The sequence below is a fragment of the Prionailurus viverrinus genome, chromosome A1 (genome assembly GCF_022837055.1).
Source record: "Prionailurus viverrinus isolate Anna chromosome A1, UM_Priviv_1.0, whole genome shotgun sequence".
NCBI classification, from domain to species: domain Eukaryota; kingdom Metazoa; phylum Chordata; class Mammalia; order Carnivora; family Felidae; genus Prionailurus; species Prionailurus viverrinus.
The window spans coordinates 119,286,416-119,307,416 of record NC_062561.1 but is presented as its reverse complement, the minus strand read 5'-3'; the positions used below and the strand labels follow the sequence as shown (position 1 = coordinate 119,307,416).

The 21,001-nt window shown below is 40.6% G+C and overlaps 1 protein-coding gene across 7 annotated transcripts in view; it reads right to left on the bottom strand.

Annotated features, from left to right (window-relative positions):
- Positions 1–21,001, bottom strand: part of ARHGAP26 (Rho GTPase activating protein 26) — a 427,184-nt gene that overhangs the window by 244,671 nt on the left and 161,512 nt on the right. For all 7 annotated transcript variants that reach the window (XR_007152434.1, XM_047860210.1, XM_047860227.1 and 4 more), the window contains exon 11: positions 17,011–17,089. Coding sequence is in view for 6 of the 7 variants with exons in the window: in XM_047860210.1 (XP_047716166.1) it covers positions 17,011–17,089 (79 nt within the window). In the remaining variant the exon portion in view is untranslated. The remainder of the gene's footprint in view (positions 1–17,010; positions 17,090–21,001) is intronic.

The following is a 21,001-nucleotide window of genomic DNA, read 5'->3' as shown; positions in this document are numbered from 1 at the left end:
TGCACACAGAAAGCCTCTGTGGAGTGTCTTGCATGGAGGTGATAAAAACCAAAGAGATGTTCAGCTAAAAAGAACTAACCACTCCAACGGAACTGGAGAAAGGTACCACAAGAGAAGGGAAAAGGAACTATGTTACATGGGCAGATGTGCCATCTGTTCACTTGCTAACACTGACCACCAAATAGTGGGTGGTACACAGTTTGTACTCAATAAATGTTCACTGGAACTGAATTCCAGAGGCTAAAATTTGTGAAGAGCAGCCATCTACAGGCAACACTAAAACAGGTTTGAGTACATCTGACTTAGATGGCAGAAAAAGACACAAAACAGAAACACACCCACAAGAGAAATCTCCCCAGTCAGAGGCCTGTCTCACAACCAACTGTTGACATCAAAGATGACATATGCCACATCTAAAAATGCAGACACCAAGAAAGGAAATTAAGCTGCTTTGGTGAACTGGATGGCGGCCCATGGCCTAACCTTTAAATTTGACCTTATTCAGAAAAGATGTTCTTTGTAGATGTAATTAAGAAAGATCGCCTTGGGTTATCTGGTTGTCCCTATATCCAATTACAAGTGCCCCTATGAGAGACAGAAAAGAAGACGTGGAGAAGAGAAGAAAGGCCACATGAAAACAGAGGCAGAAAAAGTGGAATGATGCAGCCACAAGCCAAGGAATGCCCGGAGCCACCAGAGGCCTCAAAGAGGCAAAAAAGGACCCTCCCCTGGAGAATTGGGAGGCAGTGTGTCCCTGGTGGCACCTTGACTTAGGATTTGTGGTCTTCAGAATTGTGAGACAATAAGTGTGTATTCCCATAAGCCACCAAGTCTGTGGTAATTTGTTTGAGCAGCCCTAGGAAACTAACCCATCTGCCATATCAACTCAGGTATTCCTGATGTTGTGTTCACCTCCACCTGCTGATGTTCGATAACTTCGTGAATGAACAGCCAGAGCACTGTGGGGACTCCCTGAGTCAGTACCCTCAGCTACTCCAATTGTTCAGACCTTGAGTGGTTGTTTAGTCAGAAGATTTGGATTCACATCACCTCAAAACTGGTAAGATCTTCAAGACTGACACATCTACCACTTTGACAAGCTCCTGTCATTTTCAGATAGGCAATTAAGCTCTGAAAGCTGGCTAACCTGCCCAAAGTCCACAGTTGGCTGATTAGATGAGATGCCAGCCAAACTCCAATCTGGTCCTCCCTCTGCTACTACAAGTGATGCACACAAGGGCTGGGACCCAATGAGCAATAAATGTGGGGGACAGGGTGCCTCCTGTCTGCTTGTTTTACATTTCTAGCTTCATGTCTTCCAAAGGTAATGATCATTTTGAAAGGAAATCATACTTCCACTTCCCACACATCTACCACTCTAGAAACTACCTCACAGAAAAAGTACCACAGAACTAACTTGGCCTTCATGCAAGACAGCCTCTCCTGGCAGAAACTGTCCTCACAGAGGACCCATCCATGTTCCTTAATCAGAGTTTCTTCTCTCCAGGTAACTCCTATAGCCATCTCTGTGGTCTTCTCTAATCTAAATAGGTCTCTGTAATAATTTGGCCCAGGAGGAGTTCGAGAACAAGTGCAGATTCACAGACTTTCTTACAAACATCAAGTTAACTTCCTTTCCTTTATCAATGACATAGATTGAGCACCAAAGCCAGAAACACAACACTTCAGTAATGACCATGGAACCAAACAAGAAATAACATGTGGGGGGCGGGGGGGGGGGGGGAGGCAGATTATCTTAAGGAGTTCTTGTTTGGACCGGGAATAGAAACTTAAAGAAATGGAGCTGTCCAGGAAAAAGAAAAAAGCAATGATGATTCTACTTGACTTGCAAGCAAAATTTTTAAAGCTATCCCAAAAAAGTGTTTAAAAAAAAAAAATCACACCACTAGTCTCAGTTTAATTGTTAATTATGGGAGTCAAAACAAGGAAAGCTAAACAGTAGTCTAAATGGGATAAAATCTCACCAGTATCAATCCAACATGGAAACCCAATGGTGAGGCTGACCACGACCTCCAAATGCCCATGTGTGTCCTCTCTCCCTGTGCCTGTCACTCCTCAGTCCCTCGCTTCACTTCTCTCTCTCTCTCATATATACACTCACTCACTCTTCAAAGCTTGTCCTCTGTGTAACTCATCTGTGAAAGAAATGAGATTGCATATTATCTCTGAGCAAGCTCAAAATGCAGGCAGCCGGCAGGCAAATGCACTTGGCAAAGAACGCTTCCAAGTCCTCTTCAACTCACAAGTGAGCTCAGAAGAAACAGCATGTCATTACTTCACTTCACGACTTATTACTTCATTACTGCACTACTCCCAAATATTTATTCTGATGAAACAACCAGGTGGCAGTATACCACAGTGCCCTTTGACAAACCAAGAAACGCTACAGGCTTTTCTCCTTAGCGTATCCATATCCAAACACCTTACACGCCACAGCAGAGGGCTCACAGACATTACCACTACACCCCTCCCCAAGTCCACCCTGGGATCCCAGAGTGAGAAGTCCTTGTTAACCAAAGCACTTGAACTTATTCAAGTTCCAGCTACTTCCCTCCCTCCTTGCCGCCCTCAAACTTGCTCTCTGCGTCTCTAGCTCTTCTGCTTGTACCCATCTTCCTTTGATTGTGATGACTTCACAGACAAATCAACCACATGGCAGCTGGAGTTTAGAGCAATTTACTCAACAGTCTTGATCCCACTAAGAATGCTGACTCACACACCAATCCAAGAAATAGCTCACATCCCAGGTAAAATTGATCTTAACCTCCACAAATGAATTCCAGCCATAACCACAGAACAGCAGAAGCGCAATACTCATTATTAGATTTTAGCACTCAAGAGACGATAGTGGCAAAATGAAGGCTCCATGGAACCAGTGACAGGGATCCAGCTCTGGTCCAGCACCTGTTCATAGGAAGGAACATACTAATCACTTGGCCTCTGAACCCTCTGCAACAAAGACTGGACAGGAGGACACCCCAAGTAGCCTCCACAATTCCATCAGCAAAGCTACTTCAACTCTCTCTGAAAATTAAACTACAAACCTCAGTAGGACATTACTATGCTTGCTTAATGTATTGTTACCATATTGACACAGAGTTAGCAAAACTGGCCTGAAAATTTCAGAATCACATTTTCCTCCAAGTTTTAGCCCTATGTTATTTTTTTAAGTATTCATATTTTTGCTTTCTTCCTTTATATCGTCTTCTAATCTGTGCTCCAAAAAATAATGAAATAGAGCATACTGGGGGTTTTCTGAATCATTATGGTTCCACTCACTATAACTAGCCCAAAAAGCAGTTAGCACAGAGTCAGAATAAATCTTGCAACTCCCTAGACAATGATGTAATATATATCCAGGCATATATAAATCTAAAACTCTCTACAACTGTCAGTTGGACAGCTAATCATTATAGAACTGCTCTCTAAGAATGTGGTATCCCATGGAGTCTCATGAAGATTATTACTGTCTCCATTTTACACATGGGTAAACTGAGGCTCAGTGAAGTTAAATTAACAGCTCAAAGTTCCACATCACAGTCAGGATTCAAATTCAGGCTGGGGGACTCCAAAGCCCATGCCTTTACCCTTTCACTACAACTGGAGTGTACACACACACACACACACACACACACACACACACACAGTGAAACCCATTTGAAAAATGTAATGAATGCCTACTGCCAATTCCTTTGTTGTACCTCATCATCGCAGAAATCTGTGTCTGTGTGTGTATGCATGTATACACACATACTTTTTCTTAACGTATTCTTTTTTTAGAATTCTAAATAATGGCCTAAATTAAAGGAATCATTTCAGGAAATGGAAGACCAATTAAGACCAGCTCTGACCTATCAACTCTTGAGTTTCTTCAGCATGGCCACATGATGCTGGTGGCCACAGTTTATTTCACAGCATGGTGACCTGACCCACAGGAAATACAGCTCTGAACACCTTTATGTATTTATCATAAATGCAAGGAAAACCAGCAGACAACAAGTTAAAATATATGTGAGCACATGTAATATACACACCTAAGTACATGTATATACATTATTATATGTTATATGTATATTATTATATACACATACATCCTAACTTTATTGTTGGTACTACAGACAGTATAGAACAGTTGAAAGATTACTAACTTCTATCAATTCCAAATCCTTGGTCTGCAAAAACCCTACTAATCTGAGACATTCTCTGTTGTGGCACACTGGTTTCTGCCATAATAACAACTATTAAGAAACAGAGAGAAATCCTGAGCAGCATAGATATAAGTGTGGGAAGTTCAAAAGCCTGTTGCTCCAAAATGACACACCCCTGGGTACTCTTTTTTTCCATTTATTCATACAAAAAGGTATTTACTAAATATGGAGTCTCAACCAATATGCCAAGTGATACTGGCCTAGGGCTATTCTAGGTCCTGGGGATGTAGGGAAGAACAACAAATTCAAGATCCTTGTCCTCAGAGATTTCTATTCAGAATAGCCCAATAATGATCAGAACCCAAGATATCCAGCAGAAAAATCTGACTGTCCATTACCTAGCAGAACCCCCCTCAATACATTGCCTCCAAGTTAATTCAACAAGTAATGAGTGCTTGTTGTGTTTCACAGCACTCTGCCAGGCATCAAGGCAGACAGGACAATATCAAGACCTGCTCTTACTAAGTCAACATCACCCTGGGATGACAACACACAGAGGTATGAACTAGGGGAAAGTGCCAAAGCAAGGTATTATTATCCACCCAGAAGTCTGGCCTAGCCAACACTAACAAGATAAATACAGCATTCATTTCTGTAAAGTAGTTCCAACAGAGACAGTAAAAGATGTTCCAATTTATTTCAACACTAGGTACCTCTTCCCCTAAAAGTAAAACAAAAACAAAAAATCCATATCCATTAGTCTGGATGAAATAAAGCTCTTTTTAGATGTAGGGAATCAACAAAACTAATTACCAATGATTAATGATAAGAGGGCATATATTGGGGCACCTGAGTTGGGGCTCAGTCAGTTGGGCATCCAACTCTTGATCTTGACTCAGGTCACAAACTCAAGGTTCGTGACATCAAGCTCCACACTGGGCTCTGCACTGACAGCACAGAGCCTGTTTGCAATTCTCTCCCTCTCTCTCTGTCCCTCCCCTACTTGCACGCAGTCTCTCTCAAAATAAACAAACTTAAAATTTAAAGAAGAGGGCCCATAGTTCTAACCTGAGGAATCTTAACTCATTTTCTGGTTCCCTTCACCCTCTACTGTTTTTTGCTGAAAGAAGGAAGGAAGGAAGGAAGGAAAGAAGGAAAGAAAGAAAGAAAGAAAGAAAGAAAAGAAGAAAGAAAAGAAAGGAAGGAAGGAAGAAAGAGAAAGAAAGAGAAAAAGAAAGAAAGAAAGAAAGAAAGAAAGAAAGAAAGAAAGAAAAAGAGAGAGAAAGAAAGAGAGAGACAAAGAGAAAGAAAGAGAAAAAGAAAGAGAAAGAGAAAGAAAGAAAAAGACACAGAGAGAAAGAAAAACAAAGAAAGAAAGAAAGAAAGAAAGAAAGAAAGAAAGAAAGAAAAAGAAAACGAAAGAACAAAAGAACGAAAGAACGAAAGAACGAAAGAAAGAAAGAAAAGGGAAAGGAAAGAAAAAAATAAGTGAAGATTGGGGAGAGGGCTTGCTTTTCTGGGCAATGGGTCAAGACCTCACAGCATGAAAGAGCAATGGCGTCTGGGTGGGGAGCCAGCCAGGGCCATGCTACTTCTGCTTAGCATTTGGCTGTAACCACTAGACCACACGTCTGCACTATTTTTCTGATGACCAGAAAGGGAGATTTTTAAAACCATACTCGAAAATGGCTTTGCTTTTAGGATGTGTTTATACTTGCTCTGGTGTTTTCTTGTAGGGTCATGGGGCAGGAGTTTTGGAAACACACCTAACAAGAACACAGCTCACACTGACATCCTGAGTCCTCCTGACTTGACCACACTGGAGCCCGATTCAGCAAACCCAAAGGTATTTTTTTTAAAAATGCTTATCTTGTCCCACACCTCACCACAAAGCAAGCAACCTAATTCACAGACTTCCTAATATTCAAAATGCCTCCAGATCCTTCTGTCAATATTTTTTTAAATGCCATCCTTGATTTGATCACTAACAAATATGACCACCTTCAGGCTTTTATGATGTAAGAGAAAGCTGCAAAAATGGACCTAAGAGCCAGTTCAATCATTCTTCAAATTGAACAAAGTCACTCTAAAAAGATCTTTCTCTTATTGACTGCCTTTCCCGCGGGAGGGAAGCAAACTGAAGCTAATCCAACCATAATCTCCACTCCCAAGAATCACGGCCATAGCATCTGAGAGAAGGCCAACAGTAATTGCCACTGCTTGCTCAAGGTGGGAGGTCACACTATGGAATGTCTATTAAGATATCACAGCCTCAAATGTCTATAAGCCAACAACCGCATCACAGATAATAAACACAGATTGCAGGAGGAAGAATATATGATGAACTGAGTAGTTAGGACAAAAGACAAAGTTCAAAAGAAACAGACATATTTTAAGAAAACCTACAAACAGGAGGCTGAATGCCTATCAGAGTGCCTTCAGAAGCAGATAGAAACATGAAGTGGCTTGACTGTGGAAAAGTATGAATTATTACCTAGATGGAGGGACAAAATTGGTAACAGCCCCAAATGCACCCCAAGATGGGAACAGAGACAGGACGCTGTGCTGATGGGCTATTTCAACTATCATGACATCTGCTGATGGTAAGGTGCCTTTAAAAAGTCAAACTGCTGAAGTGATGCAGGGAATGAAACTAAGGAGATGTGACTAAATGCACTGTGTGATCGGGATGAAATTCCAGATAGATAGATAACTATAAATACATATTGGTTTATTAATTTATTAATTACCAGAACACCTGGTGAAATAGGAGACCTGTAAAATATATTATATCAAAATATTGTATCAAAGTTAATTTCCTGGTTTATCCAGTAAACTATGGTTATGTAAGATGTTAATATTTGGAGTATCTGGATAGAGGGTATTGTGGAACTCTTTGTACTATTTTGGTGGCATTTTTGTAAGTCTGAAGTGATTTTAAAATGAAAAGTTAAAAAAAAATGAATACATACACACACACACACGCGCGCGCGCCTCTGATAAATTCTTGACTTGCAAAAATGTTATCTTCCAGATGGGAGAAACAAAACAGGTAACTCTTACTTTGGCCTTAATCCTGACTCGAATGACCAACTAAGCAGTGACAGAAACCTTGAGAGTTACAGACTTCCCTATGCCAGCCTCTTCAGAGACAGGGCAGTAGTTAATCTCGGCCACAAAAATATAAATACATATTTCCAAAAAATATAAAATTGTGTATAATTAACCACACTGGGGGGCACCTGGGTGGCTCAGTCAGTTGAGCATCACACTCCCAATTTTGGCTCAGGTCGTGACCTGGGGTCAGAGGATTGAGCTGCACAACGGGCTCTTCATGGAGCAGGGAGCCTGCTTAAGATTGTCTGTTTCTTCCTCTCTCCCTATCGCACAACAAAACAAGAGTGTACCAGTACAGAGTATCTTCTGGTTTCCACTCAGTTCATGGGGCCTGATGAACTGGGAGGACAGCAGCCCAGGTGAGACATAAGGAGCAAGCACTCTTTGGTGTTCAATCTCCTAAACTCAGCAGCAGATGTGGCTTACTAGAAAGTAAGAGATGCCATAAAGGATGCAGTGAAAAAGTCATTTAAAAAAAAAAAAAAAAACTAGAAAAAAAAAAAACTAGAAAAAAAAAAGTCAGGTTTCTACATTGGGCTTTAGAAAGCAGAAGTGAAAAAATGATGGGGATAATCCCAAGGCCAGATATTTGAAAAAGGAAAAAAAAATACCATATATAGCATGAATCACATAGCCATACACTGTTCTATGTACCTCATTTACCTTGCTGCATAAAAAGGTGAAATATGAATGCCTGGGGAACGTAAAAAAAGATTTTCAATAATCTCATTAGTAATTTAAGAAATGCAAATGAAAACAACATACAATTTTCCACCATCAGATTCAGACACATGTATACAAACACGCACACATACGATATGCCTTATTAGCAAAGGTTTGGACAAAATGGGCACCTTCATAACTGACTGGAAGCCATATAGTTTGGTATTTTTTTGTGGAGAGAGTAATTTGTTAATTTCTATTAAAATAATGTGCATACCATTCAACATCCCACTCGATATGTATCCTAGAAAAATGCTCAAATAGGTCAACAGTGAAATACGTACAAAGACTTTCATTCTATCATTGTGCACATTACAATGATGTGATGAAAAGCTGAGAACAACTAAATGTCAAAGACTGAAGGCTTAATAATCTACAGAAAGCTATAGTATTTTGAAAGTTCTACAAAACAGAAGAATTTATTCCTAGATGGACATATATAGGAATATACACAGAAAGATCTGGAGGGATACACACTACACATTTAATTAGAGACAGGGACTATGCCTTCCACTACTGGTAGGGATGAAGATCCACAATCAAGTATGAGGATACAAGTGTAACTAATGCCCATGAGAAACACAGAGCACCATCTGAAAGAATAAACCTGAGTTAAAGGAACCCCTCCATTCCAATTTTTGTTTAAAACAAAATTAACACATGTTGACTCTGAAAAATTCAAACAATTCAGAAGTCCCCTTCACAATCAATCCTACTCTCCAAAGGTTAAACTAAAATAATAAAGTAAAAAATGATAACAGAAGATTAAAGGAGGGCATGTAATCAAAATTAAGAGGGGCACCTGGGTGGCTCAGTCGATTAAGGGTCCAACTTCAGCTTAGGTCATGATATCAGTTTGTTTTGAGCCCCGCATTGGGGTCTCTGCTGTTGGCACAGAGAAACCGCTTCAGATCCTCTGTCCCCCTCTCTCTTCCATCCCCTCTGTCTCTCAAACATAAATAAACATAAAAAAATTGTTTAAAAAAATTAAGATAAGCTGAGCTCAAGCCTAGAAAGGTAGGAGTATGGAGGTGAGGTCAACAGGCTAAGATCTGAGGCTTGTAGAAAATGCTGAAGGCAATTGAAAGGGAGTCCAAGTTTATATTTAGATTAAAAATAGTGGACAAACTGAGAATATTAAAGAGAAGATATGTGAAGATCCCTAAATGTAGGTGGGGAATTGCCAGGAAACAGCCTAGATTAAGAGTAAGTCACAGGGGGCGCCTGGGTGGCTCAGTCAATTGAGCATCCGACTTCAGCTCAAGTCATGATCTCACTGTTCGTGAATTCGAGCCCCACGTCGAGTTCTGTGTTGACAGTTCAGAGCCGGAGCCTGCTTCGGATTCTGTGTCTCCCTCTCTCTCTGTCCCTCCCCGGCTCATGTTCTGTCACTCTCTCTCAAAAATAAACATTAAAAAAAGATTAAAAAAAAAATAAGTCACATAAGGGGCATCCTACAGATCATGATCTCCTGCTTTTTGAGTTCCAGCTTCGTGTCAGGCTCTGTGTTGATAGCTCAGAGCCTGGAGCCTGCTTCAGATTCTGTGTCTTCCTCTCTCTGTGCCCCTCCTGTGCTCATGCTCTGTCTCTCCCTCTCTCTCAAAGATAGATAAATGTTTAAAAAAAAAAAAAAAAAAAAGTAACTCACACAAAACCAACAACACTTTAATTTTCCTTAGGTTCATTCATCTGATTGACAAGTACATACTTAACATCTACTCTGAGCCAGATCCTATGCACAGACATAAAAACAAACAAACAAACAAACAAACAAACAAACCCTGACAATGCTCCTGCCCTCTTGAAGATGATAATCAAGCACAAGGACAGATAGGAATCAAATAACCAAACTGATCAATTTACTATCACAAGGTGAGACAAGGGCTTAGAAGTCAGGAAACAACTATCTCCAAACAACTATGCAAAGAAATGGAGTCCATCGACAGAACACAGGGGTCCACGAACTTGCATGGTGGAGGAAAAAAGTAAATCTTTGTTTACATTAGCCTTTAACTGAAATTTAGCACTTCCTTCTATATGAACACTGGCAACAAACCACAGTAGTTATGACTTTGCCACCAATAAAAATCACAGCTATTTCCATATAACACTACTGCTATTGCAGACAATCTGAATGATCCTTTATACAATTTATCAAACCTGCCCTTCCTTTTATTATTTAGTGTGGTAATAAGGAAGTATATATTTAATATTACAAGTGGCTTTCATACTTTAGTAACTATTTCTATGTCATTTTTCCTTTCTTAAACCCCATATTTTATTGTATACATTATTCTGAGAAACGGTCTAAAGGCTTTACCTGATTGTCAAACGAATGCAGGGCACAAGAAAGATTAACTATCACGCAGCTAAATTCCAGTAAAGTAGATAGGTATATATCAAAATGGACTATAAAATCAAGGAATTCAATTACTCTATACACATGACCTCAAGTAATGAAAGCAATCAAATCCTCCCCCAAAAATAAAATAAAATAAAATAAAATAAAATAAAATAAAATAAAATAAAATAAAATAAAATAAAATAAAATAAAATAAAATAAAATAAAATAAAATAAAATAAAATAAAATAAAATAAAATAAAATAAAATAAAATAAATAAAATAAAATAAAATAAAATAAAATATATCCTCAAACCTTTAGTTTTTAGTCTAGTTGTTCAACAAGTATTTGCCAAGTGCTTACTTTGTGACAGCCACTGTGTGAAGCAATGGGGAAACAATAGCAAACCAATTCTATTAACGTGGCCTGTCCTGATCTTGGATCCTCAGTGTCCATCAAATTAACTGGTGGACAATCTATAAATGTTTGCTAAATGCTGACAGAAGAATGTCTCAGAACAGAATAAGTGCCACCAGCATGTTATTCCATTTCTTGGGCAAGTTTCATCAGCTCTCCAGCATTAAATAATTTCACTTTTCTCTTTCCTCCCACCTTGTATCTCCTGTTGCTCAATTCAACAGTCTTTTTTTTAAGAGAAATTGTTCTTCTGAAGAACATCTAACCAAAGGGAACAAGGACCAAGTGAATAGTAATAAATTCCTTTTAAGACTTGCACATATTGGTATGCTATAGCATGCACCACTATGAATTCTACCTATATAAAAACACTCACAGGCCTCAAAGATGAAGCTTGCAACCAGATTCTTGATCCAGTAAGAGAAAAAGAAACACAAGTAAAATAATAGAGGTCTAAACCAATTTCCCAGCAGCTTGGGGACAAGTGGAAGAAATGGACAGCAAAGCAAAGACCTCCCCCTCAGCCTCTTCACCTCACACTGCTACTAAGAAAGCTCTCACAAAATGGGCAGAACTATCTTCCAAACCAACGTACCACTCAAAGTTGTGAGAACTGCATCATTACACAAGAGCTTAGCAATTTCACCCCACACCTTCTTAACCCTTCAGACTCCTTTGGCCGCTTATTTCACCATGGAAAGGAAAAATCTAAGCACTTTCAGTGAAATTGCGAGGTGAGCTTAGCATACAGCTGTGCTGATGAACTGCCAGCCCTGGGATGCATTACAGCAAAGGAGGCTACAGATTACTTTATAATCCTCTACTTGCAAACTTCTAGTTCAGCCTGACTGCTCCATGAAATCATTTTTTCCATCCTAGTGAAAGCAGTCCCTGCCTGCCCTCTGGTGAGCCCAGGCAAGGTGGCTTTAAATAAACTCTGTGTTCAAATGACCCAAGTAATTTAGAAATGGAAGCTAGAAAGAGAATGTAGTTATCCTATTATCTGTTCTCCTCTCCAAAAGGACAATAGTAAGAACTTCTAATGAGCATGTGCTGTGTTCAGGACTTGTGCTAATCATTTTACATATATATTGATCCTTACAAAACAACTTTATACGAAGGTATCATTATTATCCCCACTTTGCTAGCCAAGAAACAGGTCCGCAGGAACTAGGTCTTTTTACAAGGTTAGAGACCTATTAGTGATGAGTGGGGATTCAAACTCAGGCTGGCTGAGCCTATATTCTTAACCACAGTAACATTCTGCTTCTGGTCCTGGAATCTTACCATTAATTAACCTTGCTTTTTCCTTCAAATACTCTCAACAGCTCTTTCAGATATTAGGTACAGAGTGTTAAGATACAGGGCAAACTAATGATTTATTCTAGGAGTGCTTGAAGAACTTGGGGGCTAGAGTCTGGGCACAGTAGAAAAAGGTGAGAGAAGGGCACACACTGTTCAGGTTCCACAGGACTAAAATAGAAGATTTCTTTAAAATGAAGTGAGCAGGAGGCCACACTATCTTGTCCTCTCACTAGAGGAGTGGTTTTTCCTTAGTCTCTTCCTCTTTTCCCTTCAACCACTGCAGGAACCACACAAAATAGCTCCACTTAGAAGGGAGGGTAGGTACTATTCAACTACAGCTTCCTAATAATTCAGCAGTGTGTGTTGCAGTAAAAAAAAAAATAGCACAGGACTGGAAGCTACGAGACTTGGATTGTCTACCCAAGATCAACCACTAACTGACCGTTTTCAGGCAGTGTTCCCTCTGAGGTAAGTACGGGTATGATACTAGCCTAGGTATGGGCCTCTTTCTGTTCCACAGCTAGGAGTTTGGGCCACATGAAAAAAGCTGGTATCTAGCCATTTCTGACCTACAGAGGTGTCAACTTTATACTGTCAACTAATACATGGATTCATACACAATCTTTCATGCTACACCACCTGTTTCTTATCTTCCTAATCTAATTCTACATAATTCCAGCATCTGCCAACCTTCTAACCTCCTGGCTGTCAAAAGAGATTCAAGTAGTGGTTCAAAGCAAAGAAATATCTAATTTCACTCAAGAATCCTTGGGATGTGAAAGGGGACTAATACTTCTAAAATAAGGAGGTAACAGAAACACTTCCAGACAGACACCACTAATCACAGCTACCCTATTAGTTCCAATGGCTTGCTGGGTCAACACTGGGTCATAGTGTAGAGAGAATAATAAATACCTCAGAATGTGTGTGTGTGTGTGTGTGTGTGTGTGTGTGTGTGTGTGTGTGTGTGTGTTGGCAGTGATGGTGGGCTGGTAGTAATTAATCAGCTTGGTTTCGACCAATATGCTTATGAACATTATATAAAGAGAAAAGGAGATGTCACTTCAGTTATAAGAACTCAGAAAAAGGAAATCTAGTGTCTCTCAAATTTTTCTTGGCTGCAGTATTTATGCAGCTTGAATCAAGGTTTCATGACCTAATAGGGAAAGTCTGTTCGAAAGCCTGAAACTGTGGCCACAAAAGATTAAAACAAAAGCTTATGTGGCTATAATGGTGAATCTATAGCTTATCATCAACCCAGATTTAAAAGAAAGTCAAGAAAATCCAGCAGAATCATTTCAAAACTTTATCTTACTAACTAGCTTGTTGAGTTTTTAAAAATTTATATACTCACATCTGTACACCTTTTTTTTTTCTTGCCCTACTGCTCTGGCTATGATTTCTAGTACTATGTTGAATAAAACTGTCAAGAGTGAACATCTTTGTCTTGTTCCCATTTTTAGGGAGAAAGCATTCAGTCTTTCACAATTAAGTATGGTATTAGTAGTAAACTTGTCATTTTCACTCTTGGCCAAGTATCAAAGAGCAAGCTCTTTGAATAGAAATCTCAATGGAATACAGGTAGCAGAGTGGGGACAAACCGTGCCACTTTTGCCTACCTCCTTTCTCCCTCTTTCCTCATATAACAATGCTTTGATGTTTCCCTCAGGAGAAGTCAACATTCCCCCACCAGTGAAGTTCTAGGGCAGTGAGCAGCTGAGTCAGGTCATGGCAATTCATCTATCCTACCCTCTGTTCCAGATATTTAGTCCAATAAAATTCAAAGTTGGGACTTCTTTGAAATTATTACATAAGGCTCTCTTTCTACTAAACTTATAGATTAGGGGTCAACAAAGTATGACCCATGACTGAAAGGTGTCCATCTGTTTGTTTTTTGGTAAATAAAGTTTTATTGCAATGTGGCCACACCTGCTCATTCACCTATTGTCTACAGCTGCTTTTGAGTAATAACAGCAAAGAAGAGTAGCTACAACAGTGACCATAGGGCTCCCAAAGCCTAAATTCTAATCTGCCCCATTAACAGAGCCAGTTTCCTGCTGTTATTGATAGTATCTGGATACTATCTGGATACTATCTGGAAAGAACCTACTAGAAATGGCATTAACATAAAAGAAGAAAACAACTCCAAATATTAGGGAAGTTCCTGGATTTGGATGGGCCAGAACTATTGTACCCCAACATTTTTCAGTTCCATAGCCAATAAATCCAGCTTTTTTTTCTCAAGCAAGTATAAATGGGGCTTCCTTCATTTGAATTCAAATTTGCAACATAGATTAAAAACTATAATGCTCACTGCAAAATCACAATTCTAATTTCTTCCTCCATTATACAGCTATGAATACCATAAAGATACCCAGAATTTCTTCTGGATGAGAAAGTCACTCAGCACTACAAACTGTAATTTCTGTAACCAAAACAGTGTACAAGCAACCAATTCAGGGTTCATTTTGGCTGTTTTTCCAACCAACCAACCTGAAGTGTTATTAAACAATAAAAGAACAAAAAAGATGTAAGCCAAAGTTACCCCTACCCCCCCCCCCACACACACACAAAGAACACTGACAATCATCACAATCAATCATTCACAGAACAACCAAGCTATAAGTACAAAAACAAAAGTTAAGTGCTGCCATTATAATCTCCCTGAAATAAAGCAAACATTCCAAAACCAAGTAGAGAAAGAGATTTCTGCTTCCTTTAACAAAGCCTAAACTTCTAAGGGGACACAGTTAACTAATTAGGGAGGATGTGATTAAAATTGGAGCTGCTAATGGGCACCTAGGTGGCTCAGTCAGTTAAGCTTCCGACTTTGGCTCAGGTCATGAACTCGCAGCTTGTCGGTTCGAGCCCCGCGTGGGGATATATGCTGACAGCTCAGGGCCTGGAGCCTGCTTCAGATTCTGTGTCTCCAGCTCCGTGTCTCCCCTGCTCAGCCTCTGTCTCTGTCTCTCAATAATAAATAAAAATGCCTAAGGAAAAAATTGGAGCTAATTGTCTACTGGGTATATAGCTCCAGGAATATTCCCTAGAGGCTCTCAGCAATGGGAGACAAAATTAAGCCCAATATTCCTGCCACTTATGCAATTATCATTTGTCTGTCTCTCTCTCTTCAGCAAACTTAAAAGTACATAGAGGTATGGTCCTTAATGCAAGCTCTATGTTCCCGTGTGGGAATAATTTTATATTATGTTTAGAAACAGAATTATTTTGTGTTTCAACTTGTTTTAATGTGTACATTCTGGAGCAAGGAAAGGTTTCTTTCAACAGCTTGCTTTCCATCTGCAGAAGCCAGATGTTAACCTACGGGAAAACTCAAGTATTTAGTAAGACCAATTCCATACAGACAACAAGTATCAAGTGGTGGGGAGAGGGAGGAAGAGGAGGCTTCAAAGGGAGTTGGTTAGGCAGTGTAATTGCGAACTGCAGCTTTTGAGGAGGGGCGGGGAGACAGATACCAAGAATAGTATGCCCTGACAAGATGTTTTCTTCCTGGGTCTATCTTCCCCTAGAATTGCAGAATCATTCAAGGGAGTCAGAGACAGTACTGTAAAAATGAAATGAGTGAGAATTCTTAGAAGGCAATTTCACATTTCATCTCTATTAATGATAAAAACCAAACTTATCTAGGGCCACACACAGGTTCATATTCTAGCTCTCCACTGTGGTGGAAACTGTCAACCACCCCACAGTCTTCTTTCTCTTCTTCTGCATGCAAGTGATAAAATGCCCCGGGTACTGCCTAGGCCCCTGGCTGCCTATGTTCAAACTCGATTTCCCATCCTCCTCTGTAGACAGATGTGGCCAATTTAAGTATGTTAGGGCCAACGAAAGTGATGTGTACACCTTCTGGGTCCTGAATGTTTTCATCTCCATTACCTGGATGAAGAATAGTAATGACTAGAGCACGGGTTGCGTATGGCAGAATGACGCTGCAAAGCATCGACTACTCATTTCTGGGCTTGGAGAAAGAAATAAGCTTCTATGTTATTTAAGCTACTATACCGTGGAGTCCCCTTGTTATGGCAGCCCAGCCCACATCCTACTATTACAGCCACTGACTGTCTGAGCTACTGAGTCAAGTTATTTAACCTAAGTCCCAGTTTCCTCATCTGTAAAATGCTAGTATTGTGTGATGTGCTAATAAGATCCTATTTACTTAGTAAGGTACTAAGAAGAATAAATGGGTTGAAATGTGACATGCCAAATCTGTGACTTACACACACACACAAGGGCTCAATTAAGGGCAGCGACAGTAGCAAAGATAAATGACACCTTGCCAAGTGGCTTTCAAAGACCTCTGACAACAAGCAGCGACTGTGCCCACAAAACCCTCAAGGTAGAGAATGTGTGTCTGCTATATATAACACAAGTGCCTTCTCTTCTGGCCTCTGTGGTCTCAGCAGGAGAAACAAGATAACAAACGGGACGTCATCTGGAAAGCATCGTAATACGACACACATGTCGTGCTGCCGCTGTGGCGATGAGGAAAGATACTGCATGACCAGAAGGCAATGAGGAAAGATACTGAATGATCTGTATACACTTTTATGATCATTTATCCCATTCAAATAGGTTCGAGATAATGTTTGCATCCTAGTATATGGAGGCATCAATACTCAGCAAGCCAGACTCTGCCTCTTCTAAGAGACGTAGGGACAATACAACTTCCCTGGCCGAGGGAAGTATCACACAGACTGAAAGGCCTCAGAGGCCAAAGCTCAGGGACTGCAGCCACAGCATCACTATCACTACCAACATCAACATCTACCAAAGTCAGTCCAAAGTTAAAGACTCCCTCTGGTACACTGGTCTTGAGAAACCAAGGCTTGAGATCAACGACAAAAATTCCTGCACTCGGAAGCAGCAAACAACTTAGGGCCTTTATTTCTGTTCTACTTCCCTCAATTGTTACTTACAGGTTCCCGGCCATCCATGGCCTCCATCCAGAGCCTCCGGTCCTCTTCCGACAACGCCTGCATGGTGATGACTCCTGGCCTGTGGAGAAAGGAGGACACAGATATGAACCCAAGGCCACAGGCACAGAGATCTTGATGAAGGTGAATCTTCAAGAAATATCTGCACAGCATAGTGAGGGGTTGGTGAGATTAACAACACAAAGACAGACACACTCGTGGCTCTTCAAAGCCACCTTCCAGTCTCAGAAAGCAAAGCCATCCTCTAAATGCCCCTCAGTGAACCCATTTCCCTCAGGGAGCAAGGAAAAAAACACAGTAGACAAGACCCTAGAGTTACTCAACACAAATGATTAAAGTGATTACTTTAGGGGCACCCGGGTGGCTCAGTCGGTTAAGCATCCAACTTCGGCTCAGGTCATGATCTGGTGGTTCATGACTTCAAGCTCCATGTTGGGCTCTATGCTGACAGCTTAGAACCTGGAGCCTGGTTCGGATTCTGTGTCTCCCTCTCTCTCTGCCCCTCCTCCACCCCCACCCGCCAGGTGTGAAGTTCTTCACATGCATTACCTCTTTTCACTGCTCACTGAAATCTGTCTGCTCTTTCAAAGTGAGCACAAACCCTCCAGAAAGCTTGTACATAATACCAAATGTTGTTTGTTGAGTCCCCTTTAAAGACAGCACCCCACAACAAGAGACTTGCACCATGGAAACATCCTTGGGAGAAGGGGCTAAAAGCCCTCTGAGCTCATTAAAGCATGAGTTCTTAGGTTCCACAGATGGGTCCCAGAGTGTCTATGAACCTTGCTTCCATCTTCGCATGTACATATGTATATTCTTCTGCATTAACAGTTTAATCTATCCCATTATCAAAAAAGACTGCAACCCTCAAAAAGTTAAGAACTGCTGATGTAAATCCCCATTTTAAAGCTTGAGAAAGCCCAAAAGGCAGTCAGAGGTCGAATGAGCAAGGATTCCATCCCATTACCGCGTGAGTCTGTGGTACTGTTCGTGATCACAGAACACTATGGTATTGACACACATATGGGCCTGGCCGTATCCTCAACAGCATGAGTCTATTCATTCTGACCCATTATATCACTGCTTTATTTCCAAAGTTCCAATGAATATGCTAGGCCTACTTATGTTGAACATATTTCAAATATCACATTTGCCTCTTTTCATTCATCATCCCTCAACATCCCCTAAGGAAAAAATGTTCCAAAGATGTGAGCATGTAAGTACATGGGGATTGCAAATTCGAGGGGTGGGGTGTGAATGTGTGTGCACGTTTTGTGTGTGGAGGGGTAGGTGGACAAAAGTGGTGATAGGTGAGTAAGTGGGTGCATGAGTGGATTCGTGGAGCATGAGAACACTAATTCCCTTGCTGTGAAGGCCATTCTGGGCATTGCCACCCTAACACAAAGGGGACTTCGAAAATATAGTAAGGTCTTTCTGCACCAGCCCCTGCCAGGGCCCTACCTCCTCTTCTCAGAAATTCTCATTCTCAGACCCAAGTGCCCATCTCCCACCATCAGCCTATGCAGTGTGCCACACCCATGAGCATCTGGGTCTTACTGGAAGCCCACCGCTCCACAGAGCTGATCCTTGGCTTGTGGGCAGATTGATTCTACTCTTCCACCTCGAGCAAAAGGCTTCAATAGCTTATAGATAAAAAGAATACAATGCTGCAGTGCATTGCAGAGCTCTCAAGCCCCTAGATCTGGAACTTTGAGTGTTGCTCAAATTGTTGTGCCTAGACCACCAGCCTCAGAATCAGGTGTTCCCTTAAAATGGAGATTCCCAACACAAAACCACCTTCCTGAAACTGAATTTCTGGGCTGGGGCTGGAAACATGGATTTTAACCAACTTCCCAGGTGATCCTACTGCACAGTGAGGTCTGAGGCCCACTATCCTGGGCTGCCCACAGGTCCCCCCCTTTCCTTCCTGTCCCCCCACACTAAAAGAACAAAGACACCCTCTGGTATATGCTAGGGTCAAGCAGCCAATGTGTCTCTGGTTCATTTCCTGCTAGGTGCTCACCAGCAAATAGTGAGACCATGGCAGTGGCCTAGCATACCAAGATTTCAGGGGCCTTGCACATGTCACATCAACTTCATGGCACACAGTGTGAGATACCCACCCAGAGCCACAAAGAGGAAGTTCAGACAAACTCAGAGGCCACTTGGCCCTAGTAACCAGGAAAGTCAACAGGATTTGTTTTCACTTCAAGAAGAAATATCAAAATGTGAGTTCTTTTCCACATGTGGTTTTGTTCCCCTTTGTGGGGCGGGGGGGGGGGGGGGGGGGGGAGGGGGCAGTACAGAACTGAATAAAGTCGATTTAACACACTTAGTTCCAATCCTATCACCCATCCCAAGTTCAGTTTATTTTCTCCCAGTCTCATGTATGTACATCTGGATCACAGTACTATCCTTTCTAGACATCTAGAAAACACCCCTTCGGCTCCAACTTTCTTTTCCTCAGTTACAATTTAAACCACAGGTGAACAAATCTCTTAGGTGTGAATTTCCAAGAACCAAGGTGAAAGGGTCAACTTTATGTTGGAATCAAGCAGTAAGTTTCTTTGCATATTTGCCTTCCCTATGTCCCTACTAGCCATCATGCCTCAAAACAAAACAAAATGAGCAAAATTCTCTATAATCCTATACTTTCTGTGTCTGTCCTGTGCGACAGCACACTTTTCTAGGGGCATCAGCTTAGTTAACATGTGAAAAGCACTGGCTTTTCCTAACAAAGGGGAGAGAAGGAAGGAAAAAGAGAATTCCAGACTGGGATATGCAATGAGGAAGGGAAAACGTAAAACAATGGACGAGAACTGAAGAGCTCTTTCTAGCTCTACAAAGAATCGTGACATTATCATGTAACAGAATAAAAACGACAATAATAAATATCCTAGGAGGACATGTCAGATGCTGTGCTAAGAACCATATATATATATATACATTGTATATATACATATATGTATATATACAATGTATATATATATAAATTCATTTAATCTTGACATATATATATGTATATATAAATGTATATATATATATAAATTCATTTAATCTTGACAACTACATCATAAGGAAGGTATACTCTCATTATCCCACAGGGCAGATGAAAAAACCAAGGGTCAAAAAGGTTAAGTACTTTGTCCACAGTCCCAGAACCAGGATCTGAACCCAGCAGTCTGCTGCTTCTTCCTTGCACGCAAGACTACAGCAAATGTGAAGGTGCCCTAGGCCACAGTGAGCTAATATTGACCACCCAAGTCCTCTGTCATCAAAAAGGACTAGGCCCTTCCTTAAGCATCAGAGTGAGCTCCTGCATGGCATCAAATAATATCAAACAATAAAGGGCTCTGTAAAACCTAAAGGATCTCATAAATATGATCACCACTAGAATACCACTCAAACAGCCAATCCAAAACAAGAATATGATGGTGGCCAATGTGATGGTGGCTCACTTTCTACAGCAGTGGTTCTCCATTTTTATGCCTTAACATTCTCAAGAGATGGAAAGGTGAGGACTTCTTTTTAAACAACACAAAAAGCACTAATCGTAAAGGAGAAAAAAAATGAGACACCTCGACTTCACCAAAATGAATAATTTTCATTATAAAAAGGTAACATTAAAAGAGTGAAAAGGCAAACTACAGAGAAAGAGATGTTTGTGGTTTGTATCTTCAGTGAGACTCTTAACCAAAATATGTAAAGAATGCCAACAAATAAGAAAAAATGAACCCAATTAATAAAATGGATAAAAGACTTGAAGAGGCACTTCAGGAAGGACCAAAAAAAAAAAAAAAAAAAAAAAAAAAAGGCCAACAAGTTTAAGAAATAGGGCCCAACATGATGTCTCTTCAAGGAAATGCAACTGAAACCACAATGAAATATAACAGATGGAGAGCATTCAGAAGACCACCAATACCAAGTAGTGGCAAGAATGCAAAGCCACTACAACTCTCATACACTGCTAGAG